The 27,330-nt window shown below is 29.0% G+C and overlaps 6 protein-coding genes and 1 long non-coding RNA gene across 13 annotated transcripts; 3 read left to right on the top strand and 4 right to left on the bottom strand.

Annotated features, from left to right (window-relative positions):
• Nucleotides 1-270: 270 nt before the first annotated feature.
• Nucleotides 271-2,127, bottom strand: LOC122515895 (odorant receptor 46a-like). Its single transcript, XM_043633389.1, has 8 exons — nucleotides 1,749-2,127; nucleotides 1,582-1,652; nucleotides 1,400-1,517; nucleotides 1,053-1,314; nucleotides 850-967; nucleotides 692-784; nucleotides 476-612; nucleotides 271-412 (listed from the first exon to the last, which is right to left on the bottom strand). Exons 1-8 carry the CDS (start codon nucleotides 1,915-1,917, stop codon nucleotides 271-273), a joined length of 1,110 nt encoding a protein of 369 aa, XP_043489324.1. The 5' UTR covers nucleotides 1,918-2,127.
• A 457-nt stretch (nucleotides 2,128-2,584) lies between these two features.
• Nucleotides 2,585-6,785, bottom strand: LOC122515894. The gene is made up of 12 exons (XM_043633388.1): nucleotides 6,316-6,785; nucleotides 6,113-6,235; nucleotides 5,915-6,005; nucleotides 5,696-5,832; nucleotides 5,485-5,617; nucleotides 4,279-4,398; nucleotides 4,090-4,207; nucleotides 3,745-3,982; nucleotides 3,533-3,652; nucleotides 3,371-3,461; nucleotides 3,099-3,238; nucleotides 2,585-3,045 (listed from the first exon to the last, which is right to left on the bottom strand). Exons 1-12 carry the CDS (start codon nucleotides 6,558-6,560, stop codon nucleotides 2,787-2,789), a joined length of 1,815 nt encoding a protein of 604 aa, XP_043489323.1. The 5' UTR covers nucleotides 6,561-6,785; the 3' UTR covers nucleotides 2,585-2,786.
• Nucleotides 6,786-7,766: 981 nt separating this feature from the next.
• LOC122515850 lies at nucleotides 7,767-8,426 on the top strand. Of its 2 annotated transcripts, none has more exons than XR_006303395.1 (3): nucleotides 7,767-7,809; nucleotides 7,892-7,981; nucleotides 8,061-8,426. It is a non-coding gene; the product is annotated as an uncharacterized LOC122515850 (long non-coding RNA). The 2 variants fall into 2 exon arrangements; XR_006303396.1 differs by having other exon boundaries at nucleotides 8,058-8,426.
• Nucleotides 8,427-10,630: 2,204 nt separating this feature from the next.
• LOC122515893 (odorant receptor 49a-like) lies at nucleotides 10,631-12,638 on the bottom strand. Its single transcript, XM_043633387.1, has 8 exons — nucleotides 12,495-12,638; nucleotides 12,298-12,417; nucleotides 11,734-12,185; nucleotides 11,524-11,658; nucleotides 11,338-11,428; nucleotides 11,120-11,256; nucleotides 10,908-11,040; nucleotides 10,631-10,827 (listed from the first exon to the last, which is right to left on the bottom strand). The coding sequence occupies exons 1-8, from the start codon at nucleotides 12,636-12,638 to the stop codon at nucleotides 10,777-10,779; spliced, it is 1,263 nt and encodes a 420-aa protein (XP_043489322.1). The 3' UTR covers nucleotides 10,631-10,776.
• Nucleotides 12,639-13,289: 651 nt separating this feature from the next.
• On the top strand, nucleotides 13,290-17,635 carry LOC122515813 (CWF19-like protein 2). Of its 3 annotated transcripts, XM_043633303.1 has the most exons (12): nucleotides 13,290-13,489; nucleotides 13,597-13,737; nucleotides 13,829-14,245; nucleotides 14,332-14,808; nucleotides 14,909-15,017; nucleotides 15,105-15,247; nucleotides 15,321-15,386; nucleotides 15,467-15,772; nucleotides 15,848-16,003; nucleotides 16,082-16,264; nucleotides 16,385-16,514; nucleotides 17,375-17,635. In XM_043633303.1, exons 2-11 carry the CDS (start codon nucleotides 13,603-13,605, stop codon nucleotides 16,508-16,510), a joined length of 2,118 nt encoding a protein of 705 aa, XP_043489238.1. In that variant the 5' UTR covers nucleotides 13,290-13,489; nucleotides 13,597-13,602; the 3' UTR covers nucleotides 16,511-16,514; nucleotides 17,375-17,635. The 3 variants fall into 3 exon arrangements, with proteins under 3 accessions (XP_043489238.1, XP_043489237.1, XP_043489239.1); XM_043633302.1 differs by lacking the exon at nucleotides 17,375-17,635 and having other exon boundaries at nucleotides 13,291-13,489; nucleotides 16,385-16,758; XM_043633304.1 differs by lacking the exons at nucleotides 13,290-13,489; nucleotides 17,375-17,635 and having other exon boundaries at nucleotides 13,646-13,737; nucleotides 13,834-14,245; nucleotides 16,385-16,758.
• Nucleotides 16,744-18,609, bottom strand: LOC122515820 (protein arginine methyltransferase NDUFAF7, mitochondrial). 2 transcript variants are annotated; one of them, XM_043633317.1, is made up of 6 exons: nucleotides 18,528-18,609; nucleotides 18,104-18,459; nucleotides 17,924-18,031; nucleotides 17,566-17,853; nucleotides 17,358-17,474; nucleotides 16,744-17,258 (listed from the first exon to the last, which is right to left on the bottom strand). In XM_043633317.1, the coding sequence occupies exons 2-6, from the start codon at nucleotides 18,425-18,427 to the stop codon at nucleotides 16,755-16,757; spliced, it is 1,341 nt and encodes a 446-aa protein (XP_043489252.1). In that variant the 5' UTR covers nucleotides 18,428-18,459; nucleotides 18,528-18,609; the 3' UTR covers nucleotides 16,744-16,754. The 2 variants fall into 2 exon arrangements, with proteins under 2 accessions (XP_043489252.1, XP_043489251.1); XM_043633316.1 differs by having other exon boundaries at nucleotides 18,104-18,534.
• LOC122515797 (endoribonuclease Dcr-1) lies at nucleotides 18,572-27,326 on the top strand. Of its 3 annotated transcripts, XM_043633256.1 has the most exons (25): nucleotides 18,572-18,663; nucleotides 18,743-18,930; nucleotides 19,043-19,158; nucleotides 19,275-19,428; nucleotides 19,619-19,914; nucleotides 20,029-20,391; nucleotides 20,481-20,635; nucleotides 20,957-21,120; nucleotides 21,224-21,407; nucleotides 21,500-21,678; nucleotides 21,946-22,097; nucleotides 22,177-22,318; nucleotides 22,413-22,643; nucleotides 22,711-22,890; nucleotides 22,951-23,164; nucleotides 23,301-23,482; nucleotides 23,634-23,812; nucleotides 23,915-24,168; nucleotides 24,238-25,385; nucleotides 25,495-25,885; nucleotides 25,988-26,070; nucleotides 26,145-26,376; nucleotides 26,453-26,673; nucleotides 26,774-26,939; nucleotides 27,025-27,326. In XM_043633256.1, exons 2-25 carry the CDS (start codon nucleotides 18,871-18,873, stop codon nucleotides 27,264-27,266), a joined length of 5,688 nt encoding a protein of 1,895 aa, XP_043489191.1. In that variant the 5' UTR covers nucleotides 18,572-18,663; nucleotides 18,743-18,870; the 3' UTR covers nucleotides 27,267-27,326. The 3 variants fall into 3 exon arrangements, with proteins under 3 accessions (XP_043489191.1, XP_043489190.1, XP_043489189.1); XM_043633255.1 differs by having other exon boundaries at nucleotides 20,957-21,075; nucleotides 25,495-26,070; XM_043633254.1 differs by having other exon boundaries at nucleotides 25,495-26,070.
• Nucleotides 27,327-27,330: the final 4 nt, after the last annotated feature.

The raw sequence follows: 27,330 nt of genomic DNA, 5'->3' as shown, positions 1-27,330 counted from the left end.
AGAGGGAGAATTTATAAAGGAGAATTACAAGTTCTTTTTCTTTCTACATTGTAGTTAATTTTTAGATATTTACATTAACATTTTTCGTATCATTCATTTGAAGTGCTACAGAAGAAATTGCGATAGTCCAAGTTTTGATTTATTATTATTGTCAATAATTAATTTACCGAGGACAGCACCATGAAGTATGAGGTAGATGTATGAACGATCTTTAAAAGGAATTACTTAACATTAATTATTCGAAAGATATTAATGTGTATGATTAGGTAATTAATTTACCGTTGAAAAACCTTTTAGACAAAAGACAAATACTTTTCCACCCGTCAATCGAGTAGATTCAATACTTCGTCTTATTACCAAGAGTATTAATTTTCTAATTTCTATCGGTGCTTCGTACCATAAACCATTGTATCTTTAAAAGTATGCAAAAATCATCTTAAGTATTCTATTATCATTTAATTGCTTTTATACTTACGCTTTTATTAAGGTCTCACTGCTATGATCTATAATCCTTTGCCCAGAATAGCAAATACAAAATATATGAAACAATTGTGCAGCCAAAAATGCAATGTATTTAAACATTTCCGTGGATATGTCCAGTAATGTTTTCATCTGTAAGTTCGTTTAATAATCATTAATTATTCTGAATTTATTTATTTTTAATTTCAATAGTAAATAAGGATAAACTAACTCGATATAAGGAGACGCTCAAGCAAGCTATATTTATTCCACATTGTATAAGCAATGGAGACGAGAAAGAAGATTCGATGAGATTTGCAAACCTTCATTGAAAAAATGTCATTCTCAACTAGTCAACGTCACAGCTAAGAGTATTTCGATTTATTATACTAACTCTATAGCTCTGCTATGGCCTTTGATGGATAGTACAACGTGTTTGAAATATCTTCGTTTATCGAAATATTTGTTCATAGTATTATCATCTTTCATTAATTGTTCCAAACGAAATCTAAAATTCATTCATTTTTACTAATTATTTATATATGATTTTGATTATTACAAAATTCACGAAGTAAAATACAGTATTTGTATACCCCACTACTGAAAACACTCCACAGGCATGGCAAGTAAAAACGAAGAATTGAGTATCTGTTGCTATAAAAATTGTCATAGCGAGTAAAATCGTAAAAGCCATGTGACAGAAGATAAAATAAAAATGTTTTTGCTGATCGATAAAATATTCTCCCAAGACGATTGGTTGCAAAGGACGAGACTCGTTCAGTGGTAAAACAACATCCAGAAGAAGTGGTAAAAATGATATCGAAAAAAATAATATCGTACTGATATATATGTACACTGAAAACAATAATATAATCTAGATCATTTTAAAAAAAAAATATATTAAATATAATCTTACGAAATAAGATATATGAAATCTTACAAGTGTATGCCAGACTATAAAGACGACCCTCTTCAGCATATTTCTTCATTATTTCTATTTCTTCCTTGGAATTCCACGTCTTCCAATCCAGCATCATCTTATCCAAAAGTTTTCTTATCTAATAAGAACACCATAAAGCTATTCAAACTCGTTGAAATCTTAGAATTGTTACACAAACTTACATTAAACATACCAATGTAATAGGTATAATATTTGATCGTCATGTTAATCATTGTTGCCATAGTTGGTACAACTTCAATAATTATATCGAAATTACCTTTAGAAGTATACAATTGAAATATCTGTATAAAATGAGTGACAAAATGAAATATAATTTATTTTATTGTGCTTGTAGATGAAATATCAGTACTCACCTGGGTTATATTGAAAGTCATCACTGCGATGTTTAGAAAATATACACGGAATAAACGTGATTTATTATCCTGATATGGCCATAAACCTACTAAGGATAATAATTGATAATTAAGCTTATAGAAATGATGTTGAAAAATATCCATATCTCTGTATGATGTTGTAAAACATTCTAAAGAATAGAATTTCTAGAAGAAACTAAAGAAAATTCTCTTACAACCCTTTGTAATGGGCGTTTCTTTAATTAAATATTCAAAAACTTCTCTTCTGCTAAAGGATTCCAAGCACACCCGTGTCGTACGAGAGAAACGAGTTATTAAATCATTGAAGAATGACAGATAAATAACAGGCATCTATGTAAGTTTATTATTTTCTTTCTATGAAGTTAACAGAAGGGACAGGTTTTAATTATCGCTTTCTATAGGGGACGTTTTATTTTCTTCTGAAGCGAACGTCTTTGTAACGAGCAATCAATGATACGAGAAACGTCATTTTCTAACAAGTATGTAAGTACTACTTCATCATCAATTAATCATTTGACTGATACCTCGACTTGTAACTATATGTATCACCTTATTTCAGTTCGCATTAGTTCGTCGTTTGTCTTTGATGATTCCAAGAGAGAAACTGTTAGAAATGTGCGTGTGTAAAGTTGTTCTTCAATATTTTTTTGCTATTGGTATGTTTTTCTTTTATATCAAATTATGGTATATATAAGTGTTCGAAAAAATTGATTAAGATATATATATATATATATATACATTTAGGGAATTAATGTGTTTTATTATTACGTGTACAATTTTGTTTCCGCCGTTTTTTTTCTAAATTCGAGGCTTTATTGTAAAAAACTGGTTATACATTTATGATTCAAAGTATTGTTCATTGCTGGTCACTCCTTCTCAAGTATGTTTTGTAGATATAATAATTATATAGAAATGGTTTCTTTTCAGGTAATTAGAAGTATTAAATTCTATTATTATATAATAAAAAGTATGTCTTTTAAGATCCTTTATGGTTATTGTACTGACGATAGTACCATGAAGTATGAGGTTGATGTATGTAGGATCTTAAAAACAGAAAATAATACATTACAAGATTTGTTTGTATTTGTACTTAAATTGGCCAAGTTAAATAAAATTACCGATGAAAAACTTTGGATGCAAAATATGAAGATTTTTCCAGCAGTCAAATTAGAAGGTTCGATACTTTTTCTCATTATTAATAATAATAGTTTATTTATTTCCGTTGGTGCTTCGTACCACATTGAATTGTATCTAAAAATATTATAATAAGGAAAATTTTACTTTTTTATTTTAATTTAACTTACGCTTTTTCGCCTATATGAATACTATGATCTATTATCCTCTGTCCAACATAACAAGTACAAAATATGTGAAATAATTGAGCAAGTATAAAGCCAGCGAATGGTAAACTTTCAGCCAATTGATCGCTCATTTCTTCGGTTATCTATAACGTCCATGCGACTGTTATATAATTGTCAGCAATTTTAATTATTTTATTGAGTTGACAATTCCAATACAAAAAAATTCTAGCATTACTTATTGGCCAACCTAAATAATATAAATAAAAATGACTTACTTGATATAAAGAAATGGTCATGCAAAGAATGTTGAAACCGCTTTGTAGCAGCAAAGAATATGAAAACGAAGATTCGATACAATTGGCGAACCTTCAGTAGAAAGAAATTATTTAAAAAATGTGAATTTAATTGACACATGCGATCTCTGTTTTTATACTAACTCTATAGCCCTTTTGTGACCATTAATGGAAAGCACGATATTTTCAATATATTTCTTACGTCGATGATTACTCCAATTATCTATTGTATGAGCATCCTTTAGAAAATGTTCCAGACGATATCTATAATTTATAAGATCATCTCTTCTTCTGATTTTTAGATAATCGAAGATCCTCTAATTCAAAATAATTCAAATTAGCGTTTATTATCTTACCCTACGATCGCAAATACACTGCAAACGTGGCAAGTAAGGATCATAAGTTGGGTGTCAACAGCTATTAAAACTGTAGCAGAGTATAATAGTGAACAAAAATTTAAAGTAAAAAGTGGATAAAAATGTTCTTCTTCATCAATAAAGTATTCGGACAAAATGGGTAGTTTCAAAGGACGAGATTCATTTAAAGGTTCAATTACATCCATCAAACGTGGCACGAAAGTAATACTATAATATGCTATCGAGAGAAAATATACATATCCTAATAAAAAAGTAAGAAAAATATTCTTAGAAGAAGTTGAAATATTCTTTAAATAATTCTTATGATCTAGAAATGAATTTTACCTGCATATAGTATAGTATTCAACCGTCCTTCCTTTGCATATTTTTTTATAATATCTATTTCTTCTTCTGAATTCCACATTTGCCAATCTACAATAATATTATTGAATAACGCTCTTATCTAGAAAAAAAATCACAGTAAACTTAACATTTCTATTATAATTAATCGTATTGAAATGATCACACACTTACATTACCCAACATTATTTGACACGTATAATACTTAATAATCATATTTATTGCAGTACTCCAAAAAGGAATAATTTTTAATATAAGATTGAGATCTCCTTTTGAAGTCCACATTTTTAAAGACTAGAATTAATATTATATCAAATCAAATATTAATCTAATTAATGTTTATTGTTACAGGATATTCGGGAACAAGAGTAATAAATCACCTGAGGTAAATTAAAGGACAATAACATTATATTAGACATACAGAAACGATATGAACGAGACTTTTGATAAGGCCACAATCCAATAAAAGATAATAGACGATAGTTAAAATTATACAAGCCACTCTCAAAGATATCCATGTCACGCCAAAGACACGATTCATTCTAAACGAAATTTTCTAAGGAGCATAAAGGTAACTTCCCTTTACTAAGAGGAGGCGGTTTCATGTAAAATATTCAGAACCACCCTTTGTTCATGCTTCTCATTACAGGTCGTACGTGTCCTCTGTGTATTCCAAAGAGGAGTTTATACAAAAGCTATTATTATCTTTGACGTAGATGACAATTAGTAATATGACTGAAGTTTTAACATTTTCTTTGTGTCTTTCATTTCAAACGTCTCGTTGTACCAGTTTAGAAACGAGACTATTTTAATTGTATGTCTATGTTAGAAACTAGAGTTGAAAATACACATAACATTTTATCTTTACAGCAAACCCGTAAAATGTAGCAAGTCGTTTTATCGTGTAATTTACTCGGTAGCTTGCATTTCTGTTTTAAATATACGATAGTCGCTGGTGTTTCAGGAAATATCAGTTGTTTCTTAGGACGAAATCCATTCTTCAGATGTAAGAAATCTATACTCGTGCTTGGTACGTTCTTCTTCATTTTATTAAATCATTAACTTAGTGATTAAATAAATTAATAAAAAGGTTTCGGGAAGAGAAAATCAATAGTTTATCAATATATTTACGATATATACGAACGAAATATTTTCAAAGAAAAGGCGTGTGTGAAAATTTGTTATATTTAACAACTACTACGATTCTTTAACATTCATCATTAGCTATGAATTAGATATGCATTCACTAATGCATCGATACAATTACCATGAAATACGACCCAGAAGTTTGGACGATCTTAAAAAAGACAAATGAATGTTCTAAATTGCTAAATGAATGTGAAGCACGGCACACAAATGGATTTTTTTAAATTTATCTACCTTCGAAAAAGTTTCTAAACAAAATATGAATGTTTTTCCAGCAGTCAGGTAACAAGGTTCTATGCTTCTTCGTATTACTAATAGTAATAATCTATGAATTTCAATTGGTGCTTCATACCATAATCCACTATATCTACAAGAAGGTATAGATTTTTTATTCTAAATATTAATTAATATAATATTTTTTCGTTACGATATTAGATAAACTCACGCTTTAAAAAGTATTGCAGTGCTGTAATCTATCATTCTTTGACCAGGATAACATATACATAAAAGATGTAAAAATTGAGCACATGAAAAAATGATAAATGTAAATGCTTCTGCTTTTTTATTCAACAATATTAATATCTACGTATAACGATAAATATAAAAAATGAAGAAAATTTGTTTTAAAATTATGAGTACAAAAGAAAGAATATAAGACACTTACTTGGAACATAGAAATACTCAAACATATCAATCCCATAAAAGCCTGCATTAGAAAAGATACTGAATAAGAAGATTCAATAATTTTTGCAAACCTTTTGAAAAAAGATTTCAATAAATTACAAAAAGCAGTAAATTCATTTGTGTAAGCAACTATAAATAATTTTCTATAAACTTAAATTTTAATTATACTTATACTAACTCTAATGCCCTTTTATGATTTTTAATAGAATGTACAATGCTATCGAAATACATCTTTCTAGTTTGATGATCCAATAAAACTTCAGACTTGAGCTGATCGTTCAACAAATGTTCTAGACGAAATCTACAGTGTTATCAAGAATAAATCTAATCGTAAAGTATCAATGAAAATTTCTATAAAAAAAAAAACAAATGCTTTCTTACCCTACTGCAGAAAACAAGCCGCATATGTGTGAATTAAAAGTCAAAAATTGACTATCTGTAGCAACTAATACCGTAATTCCAACTGTAATTTCAATACTCATGTGACAATGAATATAATAGAAATATTCCTGTTCATCGACAAAGTAATAGCTTTTAACAGTAGCTCTCAAAGGGCGAGACTCGTTCAAAGGTGCTAAGATATCCATGAAGCGTGGAAAAAGTGGCATTGTTAAGAACAATACCATACACGTGTAAATATATGCTGCAATAAAAAGTTATTAATGAATTTTGATCTAAAATAAAAAAATATTTTTTATTAAAATTGTATCAAATATTTACATATGTAGAACAACGTAAAGAATCTCCCTTCGACTGCAAATTCATGCATGATATTCATTTCTTCTCGAGTTTTCCATATTTGCCAATTGTTTAACATATTTTTCAAAAGATCCTGTATCTGAAACAGTAATTTCTACATTAAAAAATACTTTACATTTATTGTTACTAATATTAAAAAACAAAATAATGTAAAAGAAATTTTAAATTATTTATTATATGTCTTTCAACTATTAAATGAATTCAAAGAAAACTTACATTGTTTTTTTGAAGCTGATATGTGTAATATTTAATTACCATAGCTATAAAAACACATATAAATGGTACACTTTGAAGTATCACATCGATGTCTCCGTTACAGGTATAAATCAATGCTACCTGTCGATAATCTTATAGTTAAAACAATAACTAATTGTAAATTTAAATTCCCTTAAATACGTACACGAACACATTCACACACAGGTTTATTTTAAATCTATGATATACCTGTGTAATAGCAAAAGTAATAAATATGAAATTCACAAAGCACCTACGGAAAAAACGATCATATGAATTCTGATAAGGCCATTGTCCTATCAGCCTTAAGAAACGTTTGTTAACTTTATAGTAAGGGTGCTCAAAACTGATCATAGCGTGTCAAAAGCGTAAAGCATTCTAAAGTTATCAAACTAAGGACAAGCTTCCCCTTTTGATGGGCGTATCAGCATTAAATAATCAGAGCTTTTTCTTCTTACAGAAAACCCCTGTCTATTGCCCATACATTGAGTATGATTGAACGAGAAAGGGGAAATAAGGACAAGTATTAATTTGCTTTCAACTGACTTGAGGAAAAAATAATTTCAATGAGACAGAGAGCTTGAAAGTATATAATTTTTATTTTTTTTTTAACTCTATTATAGATGTTTGTTGCATGCTGCGTGTATACTCGAGTTTTTGTTTCATTGATTTTTCCTCTTATGGATAAATATATTCACTTACATCTTATCGTATACATAGTTTTTTGCTTTCATCGTACTTTTCGGCTAACTTTTAATTAATGCTTGTTTAATTACATTTTATTCCAGTTAATACAAATGTAATTTAAATCTCAAAAAAGAAGATTTTCATAATTTTAAATCGCGTAAGGATTATTAGAAATAATCAACTCAATACCAACAGGTAACATAACTCAAAGTTCTATTATTATATGAGTAGAAACATTGCATTGTATAACTACTAATAATTAATATTATTTATACAGTTAATGCACCGTTGAAATTACCATGAAATACGAGGTAGCAGTCTGCACGATCTTAAAAAAGAAATTGATACTTGTTAAATGTACCAATTCGTACGTATATTATTTGTATTTATATACATGCATACCGTCGAAAAGCTTTCGAAACAAAAGATAAATATTTTTCCAGCAGTTAAATAACAAGGCTGGAGACTTCTTCGAATTATCAATAATACTAATCTGTGTATTTCAATTGGTGCCTCGTACCATTTTCCACTATACCTGTATAATATATTAAAACAAAATGATTAATATCATAAATGAAATATTTACAGAATAAGAAAAGATTATTGTTGATTGTATTACTAACGCTTTAAAACGGACATCGATGCTATAATCGATCAATTTTTGACCAGGATAGCACATGCAAAAAATGTGAACAATTTGTGCAGCTGTAAAAGCGATGTATCTAAACCCTTCGCTAGATGTTTTAAACACACTTATTATCTATAAAGATAATAAAGTATAATTGAATGCATTGGTATTATATCCAACAACACCAAAAAAAAGAAGAAGAGAAAGAGAGAAATACTTAAAACTTACTTGAAACAAAGAAAGAGTCATGCACGCTAAACTCGAGCCAACTTGGGAAAGTAAAAAAAACGAATAAGAAGATTCAATGAGGTCGGCGAACCTTATGAAAAAAAGAAACCAAAAAGAAGAGACAAAAGGATAAAAAAAAAAGAAGAATACTTTAAATATAACGAATTATCTAAATTTCATAAAATTGTTCGCCTTTATCTACTAACTCTAATGCCTTTTTATGTATTTCAATGGTATGGACAACGTGTTCAAAGCACACATCCTGCGAATGATGGATCGATTTGATCCAACAAATGTTCCAGGCTTTAATCGATAGAGATCGCACTCTGGCTCCGTTTTTAACAAATTGTTCCGCGCCGAATCTCCTGTACGCGCTCTGATGTTATTATCACTCAATACACGACACCATGCACACTTGCTTCATTCCATAATAACATAAGTTTAACCCACCACTGATGTGAATATTCCATCCACTCTACCATCGTAGTAATAGAGTCTGAGTTCTTAGCCCACACAACAGACATCTCCGTTGAACTTTAATCATGTCTATTCCGCTAATCGATGCCCTTAACTTCCTGTTGAAACTCGCCTTAGAAAGACTGTGTGTGCTCATCGTATCAATTGACCTATTCGCTATTTACTTATAGGATTCATAGCAGACGAGATTTCTGATTTTCAATGGCTGTATGCTTTCCTCTCCCCATCATACGTGTGAACAAAATGGCATTATAAGGAACAAGTCCCTCCACGGAATCTCTATCAGGCTTATCTGTAATAGTCCCAGAATAGTATACTATATACTCTTATATTAATCTTCCTTTTATTTGCAATGCGTTAGTAATAATTGCTAGTACACCACCTACTTCAATATTATGTCATCGCTACAGGTATAAAATAACATTAATTATATAAACTTTTCCCACACCACTGTATTCGTGCCCTGGAGTATCGTAGTCCGTCTTCGTGACTCCCATACTATCTGTTTTCCCTAATTATTTTTCTATTTCGTAGTATTCTCGTAGTCTATCTATACAGCTAAATTTTGTGTTTGTCATCTTCATCTTGCATATAGTACTTTTCTATTTTAATATCATCATCCTCTATACGTACTTGTACTGTGTCCATACGCTGTCAATTAGTATCCTCATGTCATTTCTCTATCTGCGAGAACATTACAGTTAACCTCTCCGTTGTACTTCTTGTGCCATTGTATATACGACATTGCTACGAATATTTCTGGTATCAACTTAGTTATCTTGTATTCAATACTTCGATATGTTTTCCTTTTATTTGCCTCCCCATGGGTATAATCTCACACACGTGTCCATGAGTCATACCTTCCGCTTCGTTTGATACTCAAGCTATTGGATATCGTCGGATCACTTTTGAGCACAACGGTTAATACGATCCGTATTTTCTTACATACACCGTACACAGCCCGTGTACGTATATTATAGTTAAAGATTGCTATCTGACGTTACGTAGATAGATGTTTAAATTAATATTATCTGAGCCAGCAGATTATTAAACATCTAATCAGCAGATATCACTTCTTGCAATCTACAGTAAATATCTGACCGTTTCAATCATTGTTATTCCTTATATAGGCCCATCGCATTGTGTCACTCTTCAGTGACAAAAGACGTTTGTTAAGCCTATAGTAAGAATGTTCAAAAATCTGTTCGTCCATGGTGTTTCAAAAGCATCAACTGTTCCTAAGTTATCGAAGAATCCAAAAAGAAAGGCTCTTTCCCTTATTATTGGGAGAAGGTGACATAAAATAATCAGAGATAAGCCGTGTTTATCCTGAAAATATGATTCTATAGAATCAAAAAGAAAAGAACAAGTATAAATCATCCCTCGAACGAATTTAACACATGGGTAAGATGTGTTTTTCTTTAAAAACATATAGTGAAATTTGCTGTTAGGTAAAATGATATATAATTTTCTTGGTGTCAAACGTAAAATGTACAAGGAATGGAGTAGATGTCATGGATTTATTATTCAACCGATTCGATATTGGATTCTTAACCCAGTACGTATCTAATACTAGTCTCTTTATACTATCATTTTGATTCTTTCGTCGGGGAAAGAAAATCGAAGATTTTATTCAAAGGTAAATTCTTTTTTATTTATTTCTTTTCTATAAAAACTTCAAATATCCAATTATAAAAATTCGAGTTATTTAATTTACAATATTCAATTTAGTACGCAAATTTAATGATTAAAACGATCATTCTATTCGTGAATAGAAACGTTATATATTTCAAATCTACAATTTATTAACATTGTTATTATATTTATAATTATTGAGCGGATGAAATTACCATAAAATATGAAGTAGAAGTTTGTAAAATCTTAAAAAGAAAACAAAAGTAATATTAATAGTCAATTATTTAAGTGGATTATTTATATTCGTAATAATTATTGTTCATACTGTAGCAAAACTTTCCAAACAAAATACGAATATTTTTCCAGCAGTCAAGCAAGATGGTTCCAAACTTTTTCGTATTATTAATATTAGAAATTTGTGGATTGCCAATGGTGCTTTATACCATAGTCCATTGTATCTAGAAATAAATAAATATGCGCGATTTGTATTGAACAATTAAAATATTTATGTAACAAAAATGAATATATTATATTTACGCTTTAATACGTATGTCGGTGCTATAATCTATCATTCTTTGACCAGGATAACACATACAGAAAAGATGAACCAATTGAGCAACGGCAAAAACGATAAACCTCACCGATTCTGCTGATCTTTTAAAGACTATTAGTATCTACGTAAGAATACAGAGATATTAGAAGCGATTCCTAATAATAAGAAAAAGAAGAAAAGAAATAATATTTATAACAATTACTTGATATAAAGAGATGCTCATACAAATCAAACTTAAGCCAGCTTGCAGAAGTAATGATATTGAGAAGCAAGACTCAATGAGTTCAGCAAACCTTCCCAATAAACCACACAATATATAATATATTAAATATAATAATTAATTATTACATGTGTGTGTGCATATATGTGTAATATATGGTATACTAACTTTAATGCATTTGCATGATTTCTTATAGAATACCGAATAGTTTCCAAACACTTGTGATTTGATAAATGATCTAAGGAAGATATGGAATCGGTTTGATCCTTTAAAAAATTTTCCAAACGAAATCTGTAATTATACCTAATTAAATTAATTAATCACACATCATTGAGACTCAAAAACTATTAGAACGATCACGGATTAAATTTTTCTTACCCAACTGCTGCGAATATACCACAAATGTGTGAATTACACATAAGAAATAGATTATCTGCTGTAATTAACGTTGTTATAGCTATCACTATAGTTACACTCATGTGGAAATAAATTGGAAAGAAATTTTCATCCTCGTTGATAAAGTATTCACCTCTGAATATTGGTTTTAAAGAACGAGATTCGTTCAATGGTACTACGATATCCATGATACATGGTAAAAATGGTAATACGAGAAACATCGTCATACATGTATATATGTATACTTTCAAAAAGACAATATATATATATATATTATTAACAATATGTAATATATCAGAAAAGATGGGATATTCTATATTATTTCTAGTAAATTGTAATCTTACTTGTATACCAAAAAGTAAGTAATTTAGTTTCTCTTCCAAATTTATGCATAATTTCCAATTCTTCTCTAGTTCTACATAATTTCCAATTACCTATTAAATGTTTCAGAAGTTCTTTTATCTATGAGAGAAAAAAAGAAAAAGAGAAAGAGAGAGAGACAATATATTAAAATTATAAACAAAAATTGTAGTGCAAGAAACTTACTTTATCTTTCTTGAATTCCATGGTGTAGTATTTAAAAGCGCAAACCAGTAATGCAGAAATAGGTGCCATAGATGCGATAATAATTTCAACGTCTCCGTTACAGGTGCAAAGCAATGTTATCTATAGCTAATAGTATGTAATTGGGACTTAATGAACACACATACAGGCACAATATAAAAAGATATTATTCGTATTACCTGTGGGAATATGAAATTAAGTAATCCGAGGGTCACTATGAAAACACGAAAATGATGTTCACTGGAATCCTGATAAGGCCATTGTCCTACAAGTAATAATAGTCTCTTATTGAGCCTATAGTAGGGGTGATCGAAAGCGTCCATAGCGTTTCAAAAATACCAAGTATTCTGAAGTGATCGAAGTTAAAAGGAAGTCTTATTGGGAGGAGTCAACATAAAATAATCAGAGAGGATTTACATTTATCCGAAAATATGATTGCATAGAACCAAAAAGAAGGGAACAAGTATCAATCATCCAATTGTGTTTGTCACGCAAATAAGATATGGTTTGAAGAACAAAACTTATTGTTAGGGATTGAGAGTATGTAATTTTCTTAATGTCAAACATATAGGACTTATAGAAGCGAGTATGTGTCGTCGGTTCATTATTCAACTAACTATACTATATAGGGCCAGTATATACCCATGGATTACTCTTATCTTTGAAAACTATAATTTTATTCTTCTAACTTTTACATATTATTTGTGTTTCTCGTAAAATACGAATTCTACATCATGGAAAGCTGAGTCAGACTTTATTCAAAGGTAAATTTCTTTTTTATTTGTTACTGTGTAATTTTAAAATCGTATCTATACATTTTATGCGTGATTCGTTTTTAATGAGTTCTACTATTATTAAGGATTTTATGTTTTATAATTTATATAATAAATATAAATATTGATTAAGATATGAAACAGGTTTTAATATTTATTACTTAACTATTATATTGTTTAACAAAATAATATATATCGACTTACACATTTTTGTTTGTTCAAAAAAGAAATTCGCGCATGTTAGTTCTCTTTTTCTCCAAATGTGTCGCGCTAAACGTTTGTGCGTGCGCACTCATTGTTAGTGAAGCGCATGAGTCAGTCGAGGAGTAACTGTTGATGCTTAAGGTAGTGTTATGTTTATATTTTTTCAGTACGTGTCTATTTAACAATTTATTTAATTGGTAAGAATTTTTATATATATATGTACGTTTTATATCGTTATTCTATAAACTAAAAAATCTATAAATTAAGTATTCATATAATATACACAATTAATAATAATTTATAGGTTAACATGGCATCAGATGAAGAATTATCTTCACGTAAAAAGTCACATAAGAATTTAGACGATAAGAAAAGGAAACATAGTAAAAAAAAAAATAAAAAGAGCAAGAAGAAGATGAAACGTAGTCCTTCAACTTCTAGCAATGTAAAATATCAATTCATAAAATGCTCAATCTTATTGTGTCCATAACATTTGCAATTTCTATAACTTTTGTATATATATTATTATATTTTAGAGTAGTAGTGGCAGTGACAATGAAGTTTGGGTTGAGAAAACTATTGAAACTATACAATCTGTACAAAAATCTACTTCAGATAATAATATAAAAGAATCTGTTAAGAGAGACGAATGGATGACCCTTGGAAATTTATTTCCATGTGTATCTCGGTCTGACTTACAAAATGGTAAACAGGAATTACAGAAAAAAGATAATAGTACTTCGTCAATCCTTGATAAGCCAGGACAAAGTAATAAGGAATTAAATCCGTATTGGAAAGATGGTGGTACTGGTTTACCTCAAAATGAACCTGACAAATCAGTCAATAAAAAAATAATAGATCCTATTTGGTTAAAAAGATCATTGCAACGTGCTAAAGAACAAGCTCTGGAGGAAGGAAAATCTTTAGAAGAAATAGCTGAAGAAAGATGGGGTGTAAGTTTATCGACAAACATAATTTACATTTCTTCGATATTTATCTGATATTTTTATTAATATTTAATATTTATTTTCTTACGTAGTCTCTAGAAACTATAAATGCAATGATAGCAGAAGCCGAACAATCATCCTCCAAGTATAATAAAAATTGTGAATCTAATAATAGTCGTTATCGTGATAGATACTCTAATAGATATAGAGAATCGGAACAAGATCATTCTTGGTATAAATCACGAAATCGGGATTATGAACAAAAATATGAATCTTATAGGTCTGATAAACCATTGCGTAAACCAAATTATCATAAACCTACAGATGATGGTGATTATCGTTACACATCAGCTTCAAGTAAATCAAATTCACATCGTACAAAAAATTGGAGAAAAGATAATGATACTAAAATTCAATCAGAATCAAATGTAGAAACAGTTACCAAAGAAATTGTAGAAAAGAACGACCAAGTTTTTGATACAAACACGCAATCAAATGACATTTTAACCAAAGAAGAAATGAATAAATTAGGAGCAAAAATTATCAAAGCTGAAATAATGGGTGATAATGTACGATAAAAAATATTACATTAATTATAAATAACACAGTTTACAAATACTTGCAATATAATTATAAAATACTCTTACTAATGAAATATATATTTTTTAGGAATTGGCAAATCGCTTGAAGGAACAATTAGAAAAAGCAAGAGAATGTTCAAATCAAGCAGATAAATCTGAAACAGAAAATATTATTCTTTCAAGAACAGATTCAAAAGGTACAAGTAATGATATACACCTAATATTAGATTTTAATGTTTTTATTGTTTTTGATCATTATTCTAATACAAAATTTCATCTAATAGGTGTTACAAGACCCATACAACCAAGGTGTCAACCTAAAGAGTCTTCAACTAAATCTAAAAAGAATAAGAACGTGGAAACACATGTTTCTGGTGAACGAGTTCGTTACTTCGGTGACGACGATAAATATTCATTGCATCAACTGGTAAGAATTAGAAAATAGTGAAATTAATGTGAAATTAATATTAAAAGTATGAATATTAACATTGTATCATTAGTTTCAGCGCGAAAAAGGACGTTCTGCGGATGATGACAATGCTGCGTTTGTTAAAATTGCATCTAAGGTAGACAATTCTTAACGATTATTGTAATTATCAAAAATATAAATGCGATTGTACTTATAAATAATTTTTTATATTTTTAGAACATGGATATGAACGATATATTTGAAGAACAAATTGCACGAGCAGATACGGACAGTAGACAAGATGATCGAGATAAAACGAGGGCGATTAAAGAACATAAAAGAATATCGAAAAGTCTGGAAGGATGTTTGTGGTGCATAGAATCCAAAAATATGATCAAGCATATGATTGTTACAATGGATTCACATATCTGTCTTAGTCTTCCGACCAGAGTATCATTAGTAACTGGACATTGTATATTAACACCTTTACAACATATATCTTGTCAATTGCAATTAGACGAAGACATTTGGGAGAAAATGAAGGTATATATAAATGATTTTTAAATGCTATCTTTTAAATCCATAAAAATTCTCTTTATTAATGCATTTTTTTCTTAGATTTTCAAACAAACATTAATTAAAATGTTTATGGATTCCAAACAAACTCCAATATTTTTTGAAATCTATAAGAATCGTCATAGATTTCCACACATGCAATTGGAATGTGTTCCATTACCCAATGAAAGTGCAGACTTAGCACCCATGTATTTCAAGGTAAGAAATTGTATTTTTTTTAATCAAGCAGAAAGATCTCTGTCTAACAATATTTTTAATAATTAATTTTATTGGTAGAAAGCTTTGTTAGAATGTGAAACTGAATGGAACATCAACAAAAAAATTATTGATTTACAAAACAAGGATCTGCGTAGATCAATACCAAAAGGATTACCATATTTTATGGTACAATTTGGAGATAAGGATGGATATGCACATGTAATTGAAGATGAACGCATGTTTCCAATCAATTTTGCTGAGGTAAATCAACGCTCTCTTTATGATTTATAAGGAAAATATATTGCATATTAGTTTTATACATTTAACAAATAATATTGTCTTTTTATTTTCTTTAATTTTTTTTTTTAATCTTTATTCTAGGAAATAATTGGTGGAATATTAGATTTGGATCATTATTTATGGAGAAAACCAAAAAGGGAAACGTTTGAACAACAAAGGGAGAAAGTCTTAAATTTTAAGAATATATGGGACAAATATAAACATTAATTAGGTAACAATTGTGTAAATAAATTTTATAAAAATGTATGGGGGTTGCCTGGAGAACTCATGTCGACTTATAAATGGGTTAATATTTAACCCTTTGCACTCGAGAGGTTACTCTCGGTCTGTATATATGAAGCAATTATTGCAATACAGAACGTGAAAATAGTTTTAATTTATAGAAAAAGTTGCACTGTTACAGGGAGGGGAATATAATGGTTTTAAGAATTTGTTCTTAATTTTGTTAATGCTAATTTTTATTTTCTTTTTTAAATCCATCGACTTTCCATTTGTCCACGTATTTACTTAAAACGTAAGGAAATAGCGACAATACTTTAAAACGTTCTCCCATTTTATCAGCATCCATTATCATGTGATATCCTGACAATATATGTTCTTTTTGAACATCGGTTGAGTTTTTTAAAATCATTTCTAATCTTAGATCGATTCCAAGATTTTTCAAAAATGTTCTTTGACTTATTGGACCAAAAGATATTACTCTGTTATCTTTTAGTGCAATTTTTTGTATCAATGAAAAATCAACATCCGCAGTTAAGTCAGCCGAACCAGGATTTAGTAAGGGATCATGCAATTTGTGCTTTCGGAAAGCACGGAAGGTATCTGTTTTATCAGCTACATGACCATAATCAATAATTAAAGCAAAACCTCCACATTCCATCAAAAATGACGATATATAATCTATTATGACTATACTTTGAGGGCTTATTTCAACGTGATCTCTCGATTCATCCTCCTGAAATATAATTGGTTTTATGTAATTCATATATATTATATAAATGAAATAAATTATATATGTATATATATATATATATAAATATAAATGATAATATACGGATATATAAACTTTAGCTGCAGGAGTCAACCCTTTGGATAATACGTAACGAAATTTCTCTTCTTCTATTCCTGGAATCACATCCACTAAGACTTCACTCCAGCCTTGATCCGTTTTCTAAAATTTGATTGCAACAACCATATGCAGTGAATCGATGCAAGTAAGAACAAAAAGTGAAACACTTTTTATATTTCTACATTTCAAGTACCTGAAACTTATGTATTGGTAGCGCATCAAAAAATTCATGTGCAAGAAATATACTGAACTTTTTAGGAATATCCGTAACCGAATAATACCAATATACTTCTATGCCGTCTTCTGTAATACCTTTTTTATAATGACCTATAGAATTTTCTTTAGTTTGTGTCTTAGAATCTGCAAGATTAATTTCTTCTATATGTATACATAAATTCTGTGCTTGAATTTTAGATAAAGCTGGACTGATTTCTACTAAATGTATAGATATTTTGTTAAGAAATTTTAACTTTTTAAATACCTATAAAATATAACATTTATTAATTAACAATAAGAATTATTTTGTAAGATTATAACTAACAGATATGTACCCGTAAAACATCTTGTATCAATGTTCCCTTTCCTGGGCCTAACTCGATGAGCTGAAAGGGATCTTTAGAAATTTTAATCCATTCGTTAATAATCCAAACAGCTATTATCTATAAAATATTACATAATCTTATAATAATGAATATCAAGAAAAAAGAAATAATTTAATTTAAATTACACACTTCTCCAAACAGTTGAGATATTTCTGGAGAAGTTATGAAATCTCCTTTAAGACCGAAAACATCTTTTGTCATGTAGTAACCGACATTAGGATGAGTTAAAATTTCTTTCATATATTCTGCTACAGACAATGGTCCGCAAGTCATCATTTTAGAATACAATTGACGATACAAAGGTGATTTCTTGTTCTTAACATTAGAAGAATTTTCAGACGAGTAATAATATTTTGTTAAATGTATCACGGATCTAAGATTTTGTTTCATTAATATATTAGTTAATCCATGATTTAAAAGTACTCTGTTAAATGAACGTAGAATTTGTGTCATCTTTGTATTATTGTCGTTGATATTTTTTTTTTCTATAATAAAAAAAAATTAAAAATTATAAGCTACGATTATAACCTAACAAGTTTGTATATATACCGACACAGTAGTCGCATGGTGGGAATACTGTTCTCCTTGATTCCCCTATTGCATTTATAGTTTATACTTTGTCTGTACGTGTCGTTAAAGTCGTACATGCTTTAAATTAATAGGAGTGAGCTTCGTGGTTTATAAATTCAGTGAGTACTTATTATAATTGTATACTTTAAGAAATAGTATATGTTTTTTTCTATATTGTTATCGTGTCCTTGATCCTAGCCTAATTTAAAATTTTAAACTGAAGATCAACGACTGATTTAAAAGATCGTTTATAAAATAAACGATCAGAAAAGCTAGAAAGAAGAGAAATAATTTTTACTATATTTAAGTAAATAACTTTAGATTCCATGGCATTTCCAATGAATGATCCAATTCATATCAAGTCCTTTACTCCTCGAGAGTACCAAGTGAGTTTTACTTAAATATTTTCTTATCTATGATATGTAATACATTGCATTTTATCAAATTATAATAAGAAGATAATTTTGTATTTCTTTCTTTTTCTTTTTAAATATTTAGGTAGAGATCTTTTATGAAGGTAAACAAAAAAATGTTATCTTTTGCTTGGAAAGTAATTATGATCAGATTTTTATTGCTTTAAAATTAGTGCAAGAATATGCTACGAATAACAGGAGGTAAATCGCTTCAAATTAATTAAATGCTTCAAAGAGAGAGAGAGAGAAAGAAAATATTTATACGATTGAAACCGTATAAAATTCAAAACAGATAATTTATGCTTTTTTTAATCTAGCTTTGGTGGAAGTAGGAGAAAACACATAATTTATATGATATTAGATAAAGAAAGATGCCGTCTGCGAACTATATATATCAATCAGTTTACAGATATCAAAGCATTATTCTGTGATGAATGTACGAATTTACGAAAAGAAGTCCCAAATTACACGGTAAATTATAGATTTATATAAACATTTTATTATCTTGATAGATATGTACGAGGTGTCTGAGGTTTCTCCAGCCAAATGGTGCCTGCGTATTCTATCAAAAAAAATAAGAAAAATATATTATTAAAATATAAGTCATTTAAAGCTTATTTACATCGTATAACAATATAATTATAATATATTTTAATTTTAGGTATTAATAGGATCTCCTAAAGTATGCTTGTCTCTATTTAAAAGAAAAATACTCGTTGGTTATGATGTATGTCTACTCATAATTGATAACTGCCATAAATTCATGAAAGATAAAACTGTTGGTGCTATTGTAAGAAAATTTTCATACGGTATAAATGCTCCTAGAATAATTGGCATAGCCGTACCTTTATATAATTTAACACTAGAACCAGGAAGGCTCGGAGTAGAGATATATAAAGCAGAAATAGCTTTCAGATGTAGACTAGAATCAAATAGTGAAATAATATCAATACTCAGGTAAAATAATTTAGATAAATAATAAATTATGGATAATAGATTATTTGTGTACATATATAATATTTATATACATATACTATTTATTTCTTGATGTTTATATATACCTGCTAATAGGTATTGTCCTAAACCTAAAGAATATATAATAGAATATGAGAAAGGACATCAGGATGAACTGTCTAAATTAATGGAACAATGTGTAATAGATGCAAGAGCTTTTTTACGAGACCATCGCTTTGATCCATCTGAAATTTATGATGACTCATTTCTCGAGGAAATTAAAAAAATACCTAATCCCACAATCACACCACGCCACTTAATAAAGGAGTTTTTATTTATATTAAAAACTCTTGGAACATGGTGTGCAGATCGTGCAGCATTATTTCTTTTATTACTAATAGAAAAGTTAAAACTTAATACTCCTTACGAAAGGAGTTTTCTTCTATTAAATTTAATGACAACAACTTTTACTAAAATAAGGTAAAAATATTATACAATATATCAATTAATAAATTACACGATATATCATCTTGATGAATAAAATAATTAATTTACGTTATAAATTACAGAGCTATTTTTCAATACGAATTTGAACATTATGAGAATGAAGATAAGGCATATAAATTTAGTTCTCCGAAAATTCATCGAATTTTAGATGTATTAAAAATATACACTCCGTTTTATTCCAAATATAAAGATATTATAGATACAATGCGGATTACCGGTAAAAACATATTTCACGATTTAATTGAATATTATTATTTAACACTTTGACTGCCACGCCGAAATCACATGTTTCACTAAGGACGCCACAGTAATATTTTTATTATTCAAAGCATATAATGGCAAAATAATAATAAATTGGTGATATAAGACAACATTTTTAATTGTTCAATGGGGCACTTTTTATCTCAAAGTATATTCTTACCAATGACCACTGTGGCATCATAGGAAAAACCGTGGCTGGTCATATATGATCAACGTGGCAGTTAAAGTGTTAACATTTTATTACATATATCATTTGTTTTACGTAATGGAAAAATAGTTCCTAAGGAAATCACTAAAGGAAAAAAGAAAGCCGAAGATTTCCGTAGAAGAACATATAGAACGCATCGATATCTTCGTGGAATCTTGGATCCTGATTTACTATGCGGAATTATATTTGTAAATAAAGCATTTACTGCTAAAGTTTTATCATCTTTTCTAAATGTATGCTTATGAAAACAAATACTATGTTCTATATCGCAAGGATAAATAACGTAAAAACAAAATAAAATATGATTTTCTTTTTTTAATATTTCATGTTTTATAGGAAGTATCTAAATACGATGAGAGGTTTAGTTTTATCTCTTGTCTTCATGTGATCGAAAGTAGTGCTGATGATTTTGGTTACTTTAAAGATGTAGATACACAACACAAAAAGCAAGAAGAAGTTCTGAAAAAATTTAGAATGCACGAATGTAATTTATTAGTATCAACTAAGATTTTAGAAGAAGGTTCGTATCTAGATCTTAATTAAATTAACTTAAATTATTTCTTTGACAATACATTTAAAGGAAATATATCAAGTTGAATATAATTTTTAAAGGTATCGATATACCAAAATGTAATTTGGTACTGAGATACGACTTTCCAAAAGAGTATCAGTCTTACGTGCAATGTAAGACCAAAGCCAAGGCTTTGGATCCGATACATATATTATTGTTACCGAGAATAACAGCCAAGTATGGTATTTGGAAATTTTCTCTATTTGGTGCCACAGAAAAGGTATTTAAAAAACAATCAAATCTATTTATTTTATATAACGTTTAAACTAATTAAAGTATAAAATTTTATTTAAGTATTAAATTTCTATTTATGTTTAAAATTGAAAATATTAATGAGATGAAACCGTTTCTTATATATTATCTATTAATAATTACATCTATCTATATCACACACACATACAGTTTAAATATCAATCTTTAAGACAATTCATTCCGATGCCAATACAAATGTAAAGTTTTAATGAAAGAGCATCAATGTGTTTTGTAGAAATTATTATCAAAAACTACAAGCTATGAGCCAATTGAGGAAGATGAACGTGAAGCAGATATGTATGCTGATATGATACCACATTTTCAGCCACTTGATACGCCTGGTGCAGCTAAAGTTACTTTTAATTCGGCTATTTCATTAATAAACAGGTAATTTGTTTGTGCAGTGATTTATCTTATTATATTTTAGTATTATCAAAGCAATGTTTAAGGACATTTCTGTTTCTAGATATTGCGCAAAATTACCCAGTGATACTTTCACAAGATTAACACCAGAATGGCTTATTAATCCTGTAAAACAACAAGATTCAACTTATTATACATGTAGTTTACGATTGCCTATAAATTCACCACTGAAATACGTTATTACGGTATGTAATATTTATTTTCATGTAGATTTATAAATAGTACCTTACAAAATATTTTTATTCAATATAAAATACATATTGATTTATTTCAATTTAGTCTTATCCAATGCCTAATAGAGCTATGGCTAGACGTATGGCTGCATTACAATTTTGTATTGAATTGTATAGAAAAGATGAAATAGATGATAATTTATTACCTATCGGAAAAGAAAATTTTAAAGCCAAACCCGAAGATGCCGAGTTACCTGCTTTGCCAGATGAAGATGAATTAGATGAGATAGAAGCTCGACCTGGTACAACTAAACGTAGGCAATATTACGACAAAAAGGTATTGCTTTGATAATTTCAAATCAATTCTTATCAAATATCTACAACAATTAAATTATATATTGCAGACAGCAAAGGTATTAACACAGTGCAGACCAGTAGCTGGTACTCCATCATATCTATATCATATAAACATGGTACTAAATTGTCCTTTACCAGAAGAACAAAATACAAGAGGACGTAAAATATATCCTCCGGAAGAATCCTCTATAGGTTTTGGTATTCTCACGCTTAAAAAAATACCGAAGGTAATAATTTCAATGCAAATATTATTAATCCAAAACAATATTATCTGTATCTTATTTCAGTTATGCCCATTTCCTATTTATACAAGATCCGGTGAAGTTCACGTTAATTTAAAATTATCTAAAAAGACTATAGTTTTAACTGACATTCAAATAGAAAGAATAGCTACATTTCTTCAGTACACTTTCACAAATGTGTTAAGATTGCAAAAATATTTAATGCTCTTTGATATGGATGTTTCAGAAGATTCTTATATTATTGTACCAATTAAATTAGGTAAATGCATGAAATATATCTTTTTCATTACCTTATAAATCAAAATATGTCAATTCGGCTTGCAATATCAAATGTAAAAGTCAAATTTACATTTCTCTGTTCAAAATAATAAATAATTAAATCTATGTAATTATAGTTGATAAACATAAAAATGCCACTATTAATATTGATTGGGATTTTTTGGAGTGTATTTATGATAATCGAAATACATTTCCTATCGAAGTACCTGAAGAAAATAGAAGGGAATTTACATTTGATTCGTCAAAATATAATGATGCTGTAATCATGCCATGGTACAGAAGTCAAGATCAACCACAGGTATATTATCAATCTAAACAAATATATAATAAATACAGTAGGTAATCGATTAACGAACATTGTTTTTGAATGAATTATGCTTGTTAACTGATCAATCACCCACTGTGTTTATTATAAATAAATACTTAAATTAATATTTCTATCATTTTAGTATTTTTATGTTGCTGAAATTTGTACCAATTTAAATCCAAAATCTTCGTTTCCTGGTGATGATTACAGTAGTTTTGAAGAATATTATCTAAAGAAATATAATGTACAAATACAAAATTTAGATCAACCTTTATTAGATGTAGATCATACGTCTGCTAGATTAAATTTTTTAACTCCCAGGTAAATTTTCTTTTCATAATAAATAAATAAATAAATAACTATACAGCGCGTTTGTATGATAAATAATAAATTTTTTTCAATTATTTTTAAAACATATTTCAGATATGTAAATCGTAAAGGTGTAGCATTGCCTACAAGTAGTGAAGAAACAAAACGAGCGAAAAGAGAAAATTTAGAACAAAAACAAATTCTTGTACCTGAGTTATGCGTAATTCATCCATTTCCAGCTTCTTTGTGGAGACAAGCAGTTTGTTTACCATGTATTTTATATAGAATTAATGCATTATTACTTGCCGATCAAATACGTTGTGAAGTTGCACAAATGATTAATTTAGGAAAAGCTGATTTAAATCCAGGTATGTATATAATTAACGAATATCATTTTGTTTGTCAGTCTAGCATAATCATGTAATATTGCTTTATAGATTTTGAATGGCCACCGCTAAACTTTGGATGGAGTTTGGCAGAAGTATTAAAAAAATCGAAAGAAGCTGAAAAAGATAAACAATCTTATGCATCTACAAGCAAACCCCATAGTATACAACTGAAGGAGATTGACGATACACAAGACGACAGTGACATCGAAGATCTAGAGATTGACCCTATTAGTTCTATTACTTCTGATCAAATTGAAGATACAGAACCAAAAACTGATTCAAAAGAGGGTGAAATGGAAATTGGTGTTTGGTCAAATGACATGGTTACAGATGCTATGAAATTATTCGATGATGACAAATTTATACCATTAGGACATATATTTAAATGGAATATTTCGGAGTTGCAATTTGGTCATCCTGAATCTGCACAGAAAGACGATTCAATAAGCGATACTGCTAGTAATGTGTCTGACAGTTCCGAGAACGAAAGTAAAGGATTAAGAATTTCTTATATGAGTGCAAATACAGCCGAAGCTGTGGAGGATCCGGAACAAATACAAATCCGAGAGAGGAATAGACAAATGTTGTCGGCGTTAGAAAAAGAAGAGCATGTATATATGGACCAATATTGGATATATGTCGAGGGAAGCGATGGAGGTTTACTTAGGAAGCACGCACAAGAACTTTACAAGGAGGCAGAAAAAATTCGAAGAATATTGCTGAAATCTGAATTTTACATCTCTACGGCAAAAGAAACTAAAGTCACTAGAAAACACGAAAAACACGAAACTGAAGTCAATAGAGAAGATGAGTATTTATCACAGAGAGTTGAAGAAGAATCTTATAAACACAAGGATTATATAGATAATATTGTAGAGAGGTTTAATAATGAAATATTAATTAAAGATTACGTCAAACCACCAGTGAAGAAGGAAGTCAATAAAGTAAAAAGAACGTATTTCAAAGATAATGATCTTTTTAGTTTTGATTTTCAACCAGAATTGGAGGGTCACCCAGGACCAAGTCCTAGTTTAATTTTACAAGCTTTAACTATGTCTAATGCTAATGATGGAATCAATTTAGAACGTTTAGAGACTATTGGTGATTCTTTTCTCAAGTATGCAATAACAACATATTTATATTGTACCTATGAGAATATTCATGAAGGCAAACTTAGCCATTTACGATCGAAACATGTAAAATATTATTTCAACATTGATATATATATACATATATATATATATATATATATATTTATATAAATTTGGCTTTATTTTTTATTAATATTTCATATATATTTTTCAGGTTAGCAATTTAAATTTGTATAGATTAGGAAAGAAAAAAGAATTAGGTGAAAATATGATAGCTACAAAATTTGAGCCACACGACAATTGGTTACCACCTTGTTATTATGTTCCAAAAGAGTTCGAAAATGCTTTAATTGATTCAGGTTTATCCTCTGTTGTGTGGTACCAACCTAGCAGTCCAACTATAGAGCATCCAAAGTCAGTTGAAATATCTGATTTAGTTAAAGAAATGGAAGAAAAACTTGTTGGTAGAAAAAGTGAACTATATAAAACTGAAAAGAAAAAGAAAAAAAAACTAGATGGTTTGCAACATTACATGCCATACAATTTAATTACACAGCACAGTATTCCAGATAAAAGTATCGCTGATTGCGTAGAAGCATTGATCGGTGCGTATTTAATTGCATGTGGTCCAAGAGGTGCTCTTTTGTTCATGACTTGGTTAGGGATTCATGTTTTACCATCAGAAGAAATTTGTGTCGTACAAACAGAGAAACCGCAAGATGATTTCCAGCCAGGAAGCACGCCTTATGAGAAAAAAGTTGATGAAAATGGTAAAAACACTTGGGTACGAGTAAGTATAAAATTTAGGAAATGAAATAATTTCTAATAAACTTTATTAAATTATATTTCATTTATATCTAATAGACTAAATATGGGAAACTAGAAGAACCGCAAAATCTATTAAATACTAACATTCCTAATCTGGAGGCTGAATTAAAAATGATGCTCGACGGATATGATGAATTAGAAAAAAGTATAGGATATAAGTTCAACAATGCTAGCTATCTTTTACAAGCATTCACACATGCATCTTATCAACTAAATAATTTAACAGATTGTTATCAACGTTTAGAATTCCTTGGAGATGCTGTTTTAGGTATTTATTTATTTGAAACAGTATCTAATAACTATATATGTATAAAATAGTGTAAATATCTTTATAATTTTTTTAGATTATTTAATAACAAGACATTTGTATGAGGATGCTCGACAACATTCACCGGGTGCTTTAACAGATTTAAGATCAGCATTAGTAAACAATACGATATTTGCTTCGTTGGCCGTTCGATGTGGATTTCATAAATATTTTCGTCATCTCTCACCTGGTTTAAATGTCGTCATTAACCGCTTTGTGAGAATTCAAGAAGCGAATGGACATTCTATTAGTGAAGAGGTTTATACATATTTGTTTTTAATACTTAAAATCAAAATTAATTATAATGTAATTTTACTTATATATTTATCATTTATACAATATGTTTTCACACAAATAGTATTACTTAATTGGAGGATCTGAGTTTGAAGAAGCCGAAGATATCGAAGTGCCAAAAGCTTTAGGTGATGTTTTTGAATCTTTAGCTGGTGCAATTTATTTGGATAGTGGTATGTCTCTTGATGCTGTTTGGAGCGTTTATTATAAAATAATGAAATCAGAAATTGGTAAGTCATTTTATTATATTTCCTTTAGAGAGAGAGAAAAAAAAATTAACGCAAATTTTACAATGTTTTTCTTTTTTTTCCTCAGAATTATTCAGTATAAATGTTCCTAAATCTCCAATTAGAGAATTGTTAGAATTAGAACCAGAAACAGCCAAATTTGGCAATCCAGAAAAATTGGCTGATGGACGCAGAGTGAGAGTATCAGTGGATGTTATTAATAAAGGTGTCTTTAAAGGAATCGGAAGAAATTATAGAATTGCCAAATGTACAGCAGCTAAGTGTGCTCTAAAACAATTAAAAAAGGTTTCTTCGAAGGCAAAATTTTGATGTCATTTATAATAGTCAATAAAAAATGTGTATTTGATTAAAATTAAATTAATTCAAAAAGCTT

Source organism: Polistes fuscatus, unplaced genomic scaffold (assembly GCF_010416935.1).
Source record: "Polistes fuscatus isolate 324 unplaced genomic scaffold, CU_Pfus_HIC Scaffold19, whole genome shotgun sequence".
Classification (NCBI taxonomy): Eukaryota; Metazoa; Arthropoda; class Insecta; order Hymenoptera; family Vespidae; genus Polistes; species Polistes fuscatus.
The sequence above is the reverse complement of the archived record's forward strand: the minus strand, read 5'-3'. Positions and strand labels throughout refer to the sequence as shown.

Bases quoted from the DNA above. Each gene is read 5' to 3' on its own strand.
- LOC122515895 (XM_043633389.1), bottom strand. From the start codon at position 1,917: ATGGATATTTTTCAACATCATTTCTATAAGCTTAATTATCAATTATTA. The intron at 1,315-1,399 runs GTAAGATTTCAT...TATTGTTTTCAG, and splicing joins TTATAGTCTGGCATACACTT to TGTACATATATATCAGTACG. The intron at 785-849 runs GTATAATAAATC...TTTTTTCAATGA, and splicing joins ATAGCAGAGCTATAGAGTTA to AGGTTTGCAAATCTCATCGA.
- LOC122515894 (XM_043633388.1), bottom strand. From the start codon at position 6,560: ATGGTATTGTTCTTAACAATGCCACTTTTTCCACGCTTCATGGATATC. The intron at 6,236-6,315 runs GTAAGAAAGCAT...ATAACACTGTAG, and splicing joins GGCTTGTTTTCTGCAGTAGG to ATTTCGTCTAGAACATTTGT. The intron at 3,653-3,744 runs GTAAGATAATAA...TATAAATTATAG, and splicing joins AGTGTATTTGCGATCGTAGG to ATATCGTCTGGAACATTTTC.
- LOC122515893 (XM_043633387.1), bottom strand. From the start codon at position 12,638: ATGGACGCTTTCGATCACCCCTACTATAGGCTCAATAAGAGACTATTA. The intron at 12,418-12,494 runs GTAATACGAATA...TATTAGCTATAG, and splicing joins TTAATTTCATATTCCCACAG to ATAACATTGCTTTGCACCTG. The intron at 11,659-11,733 runs GTAAGAAAAATT...TAATTTAATTAG, and splicing joins GGTATATTCGCAGCAGTTGG to GTATAATTACAGATTTCGTT.
- LOC122515813 (XM_043633303.1), top strand. From the start codon at position 13,603: ATGGCATCAGATGAAGAATTATCTTCACGTAAAAAGTCACATAAGAAT. The intron at 13,738-13,828 runs GTAAAATATCAA...ATTATATTTTAG, and splicing joins GTCCTTCAACTTCTAGCAAT to AGTAGTAGTGGCAGTGACAA. The intron at 16,265-16,384 runs GTAAATCAACGC...TCTTTATTCTAG, and splicing joins TTCCAATCAATTTTGCTGAG to GAAATAATTGGTGGAATATT.
- LOC122515820 (XM_043633317.1), bottom strand. From the start codon at position 18,427: ATGACACAAATTCTACGTTCATTTAACAGAGTACTTTTAAATCATGGA. The intron at 17,854-17,923 runs GTACATATCTGT...TATATTTTATAG, and splicing joins TGATACAAGATGTTTTACGG to GTATTTAAAAAGTTAAAATT. The intron at 17,475-17,565 runs GTACTTGAAATG...ATCAAATTTTAG, and splicing joins TACCAATACATAAGTTTCAG to AAAACGGATCAAGGCTGGAG.
- LOC122515797 (XM_043633254.1), top strand. From the start codon at position 18,871: ATGGCATTTCCAATGAATGATCCAATTCATATCAAGTCCTTTACTCCT. The intron at 22,644-22,710 runs GTATTGCTTTGA...TATATATTGCAG, and splicing joins GGCAATATTACGACAAAAAG to ACAGCAAAGGTATTAACACA. The intron at 24,169-24,237 runs GTATGTATATAA...ATTGCTTTATAG, and splicing joins AAAAGCTGATTTAAATCCAG to ATTTTGAATGGCCACCGCTA.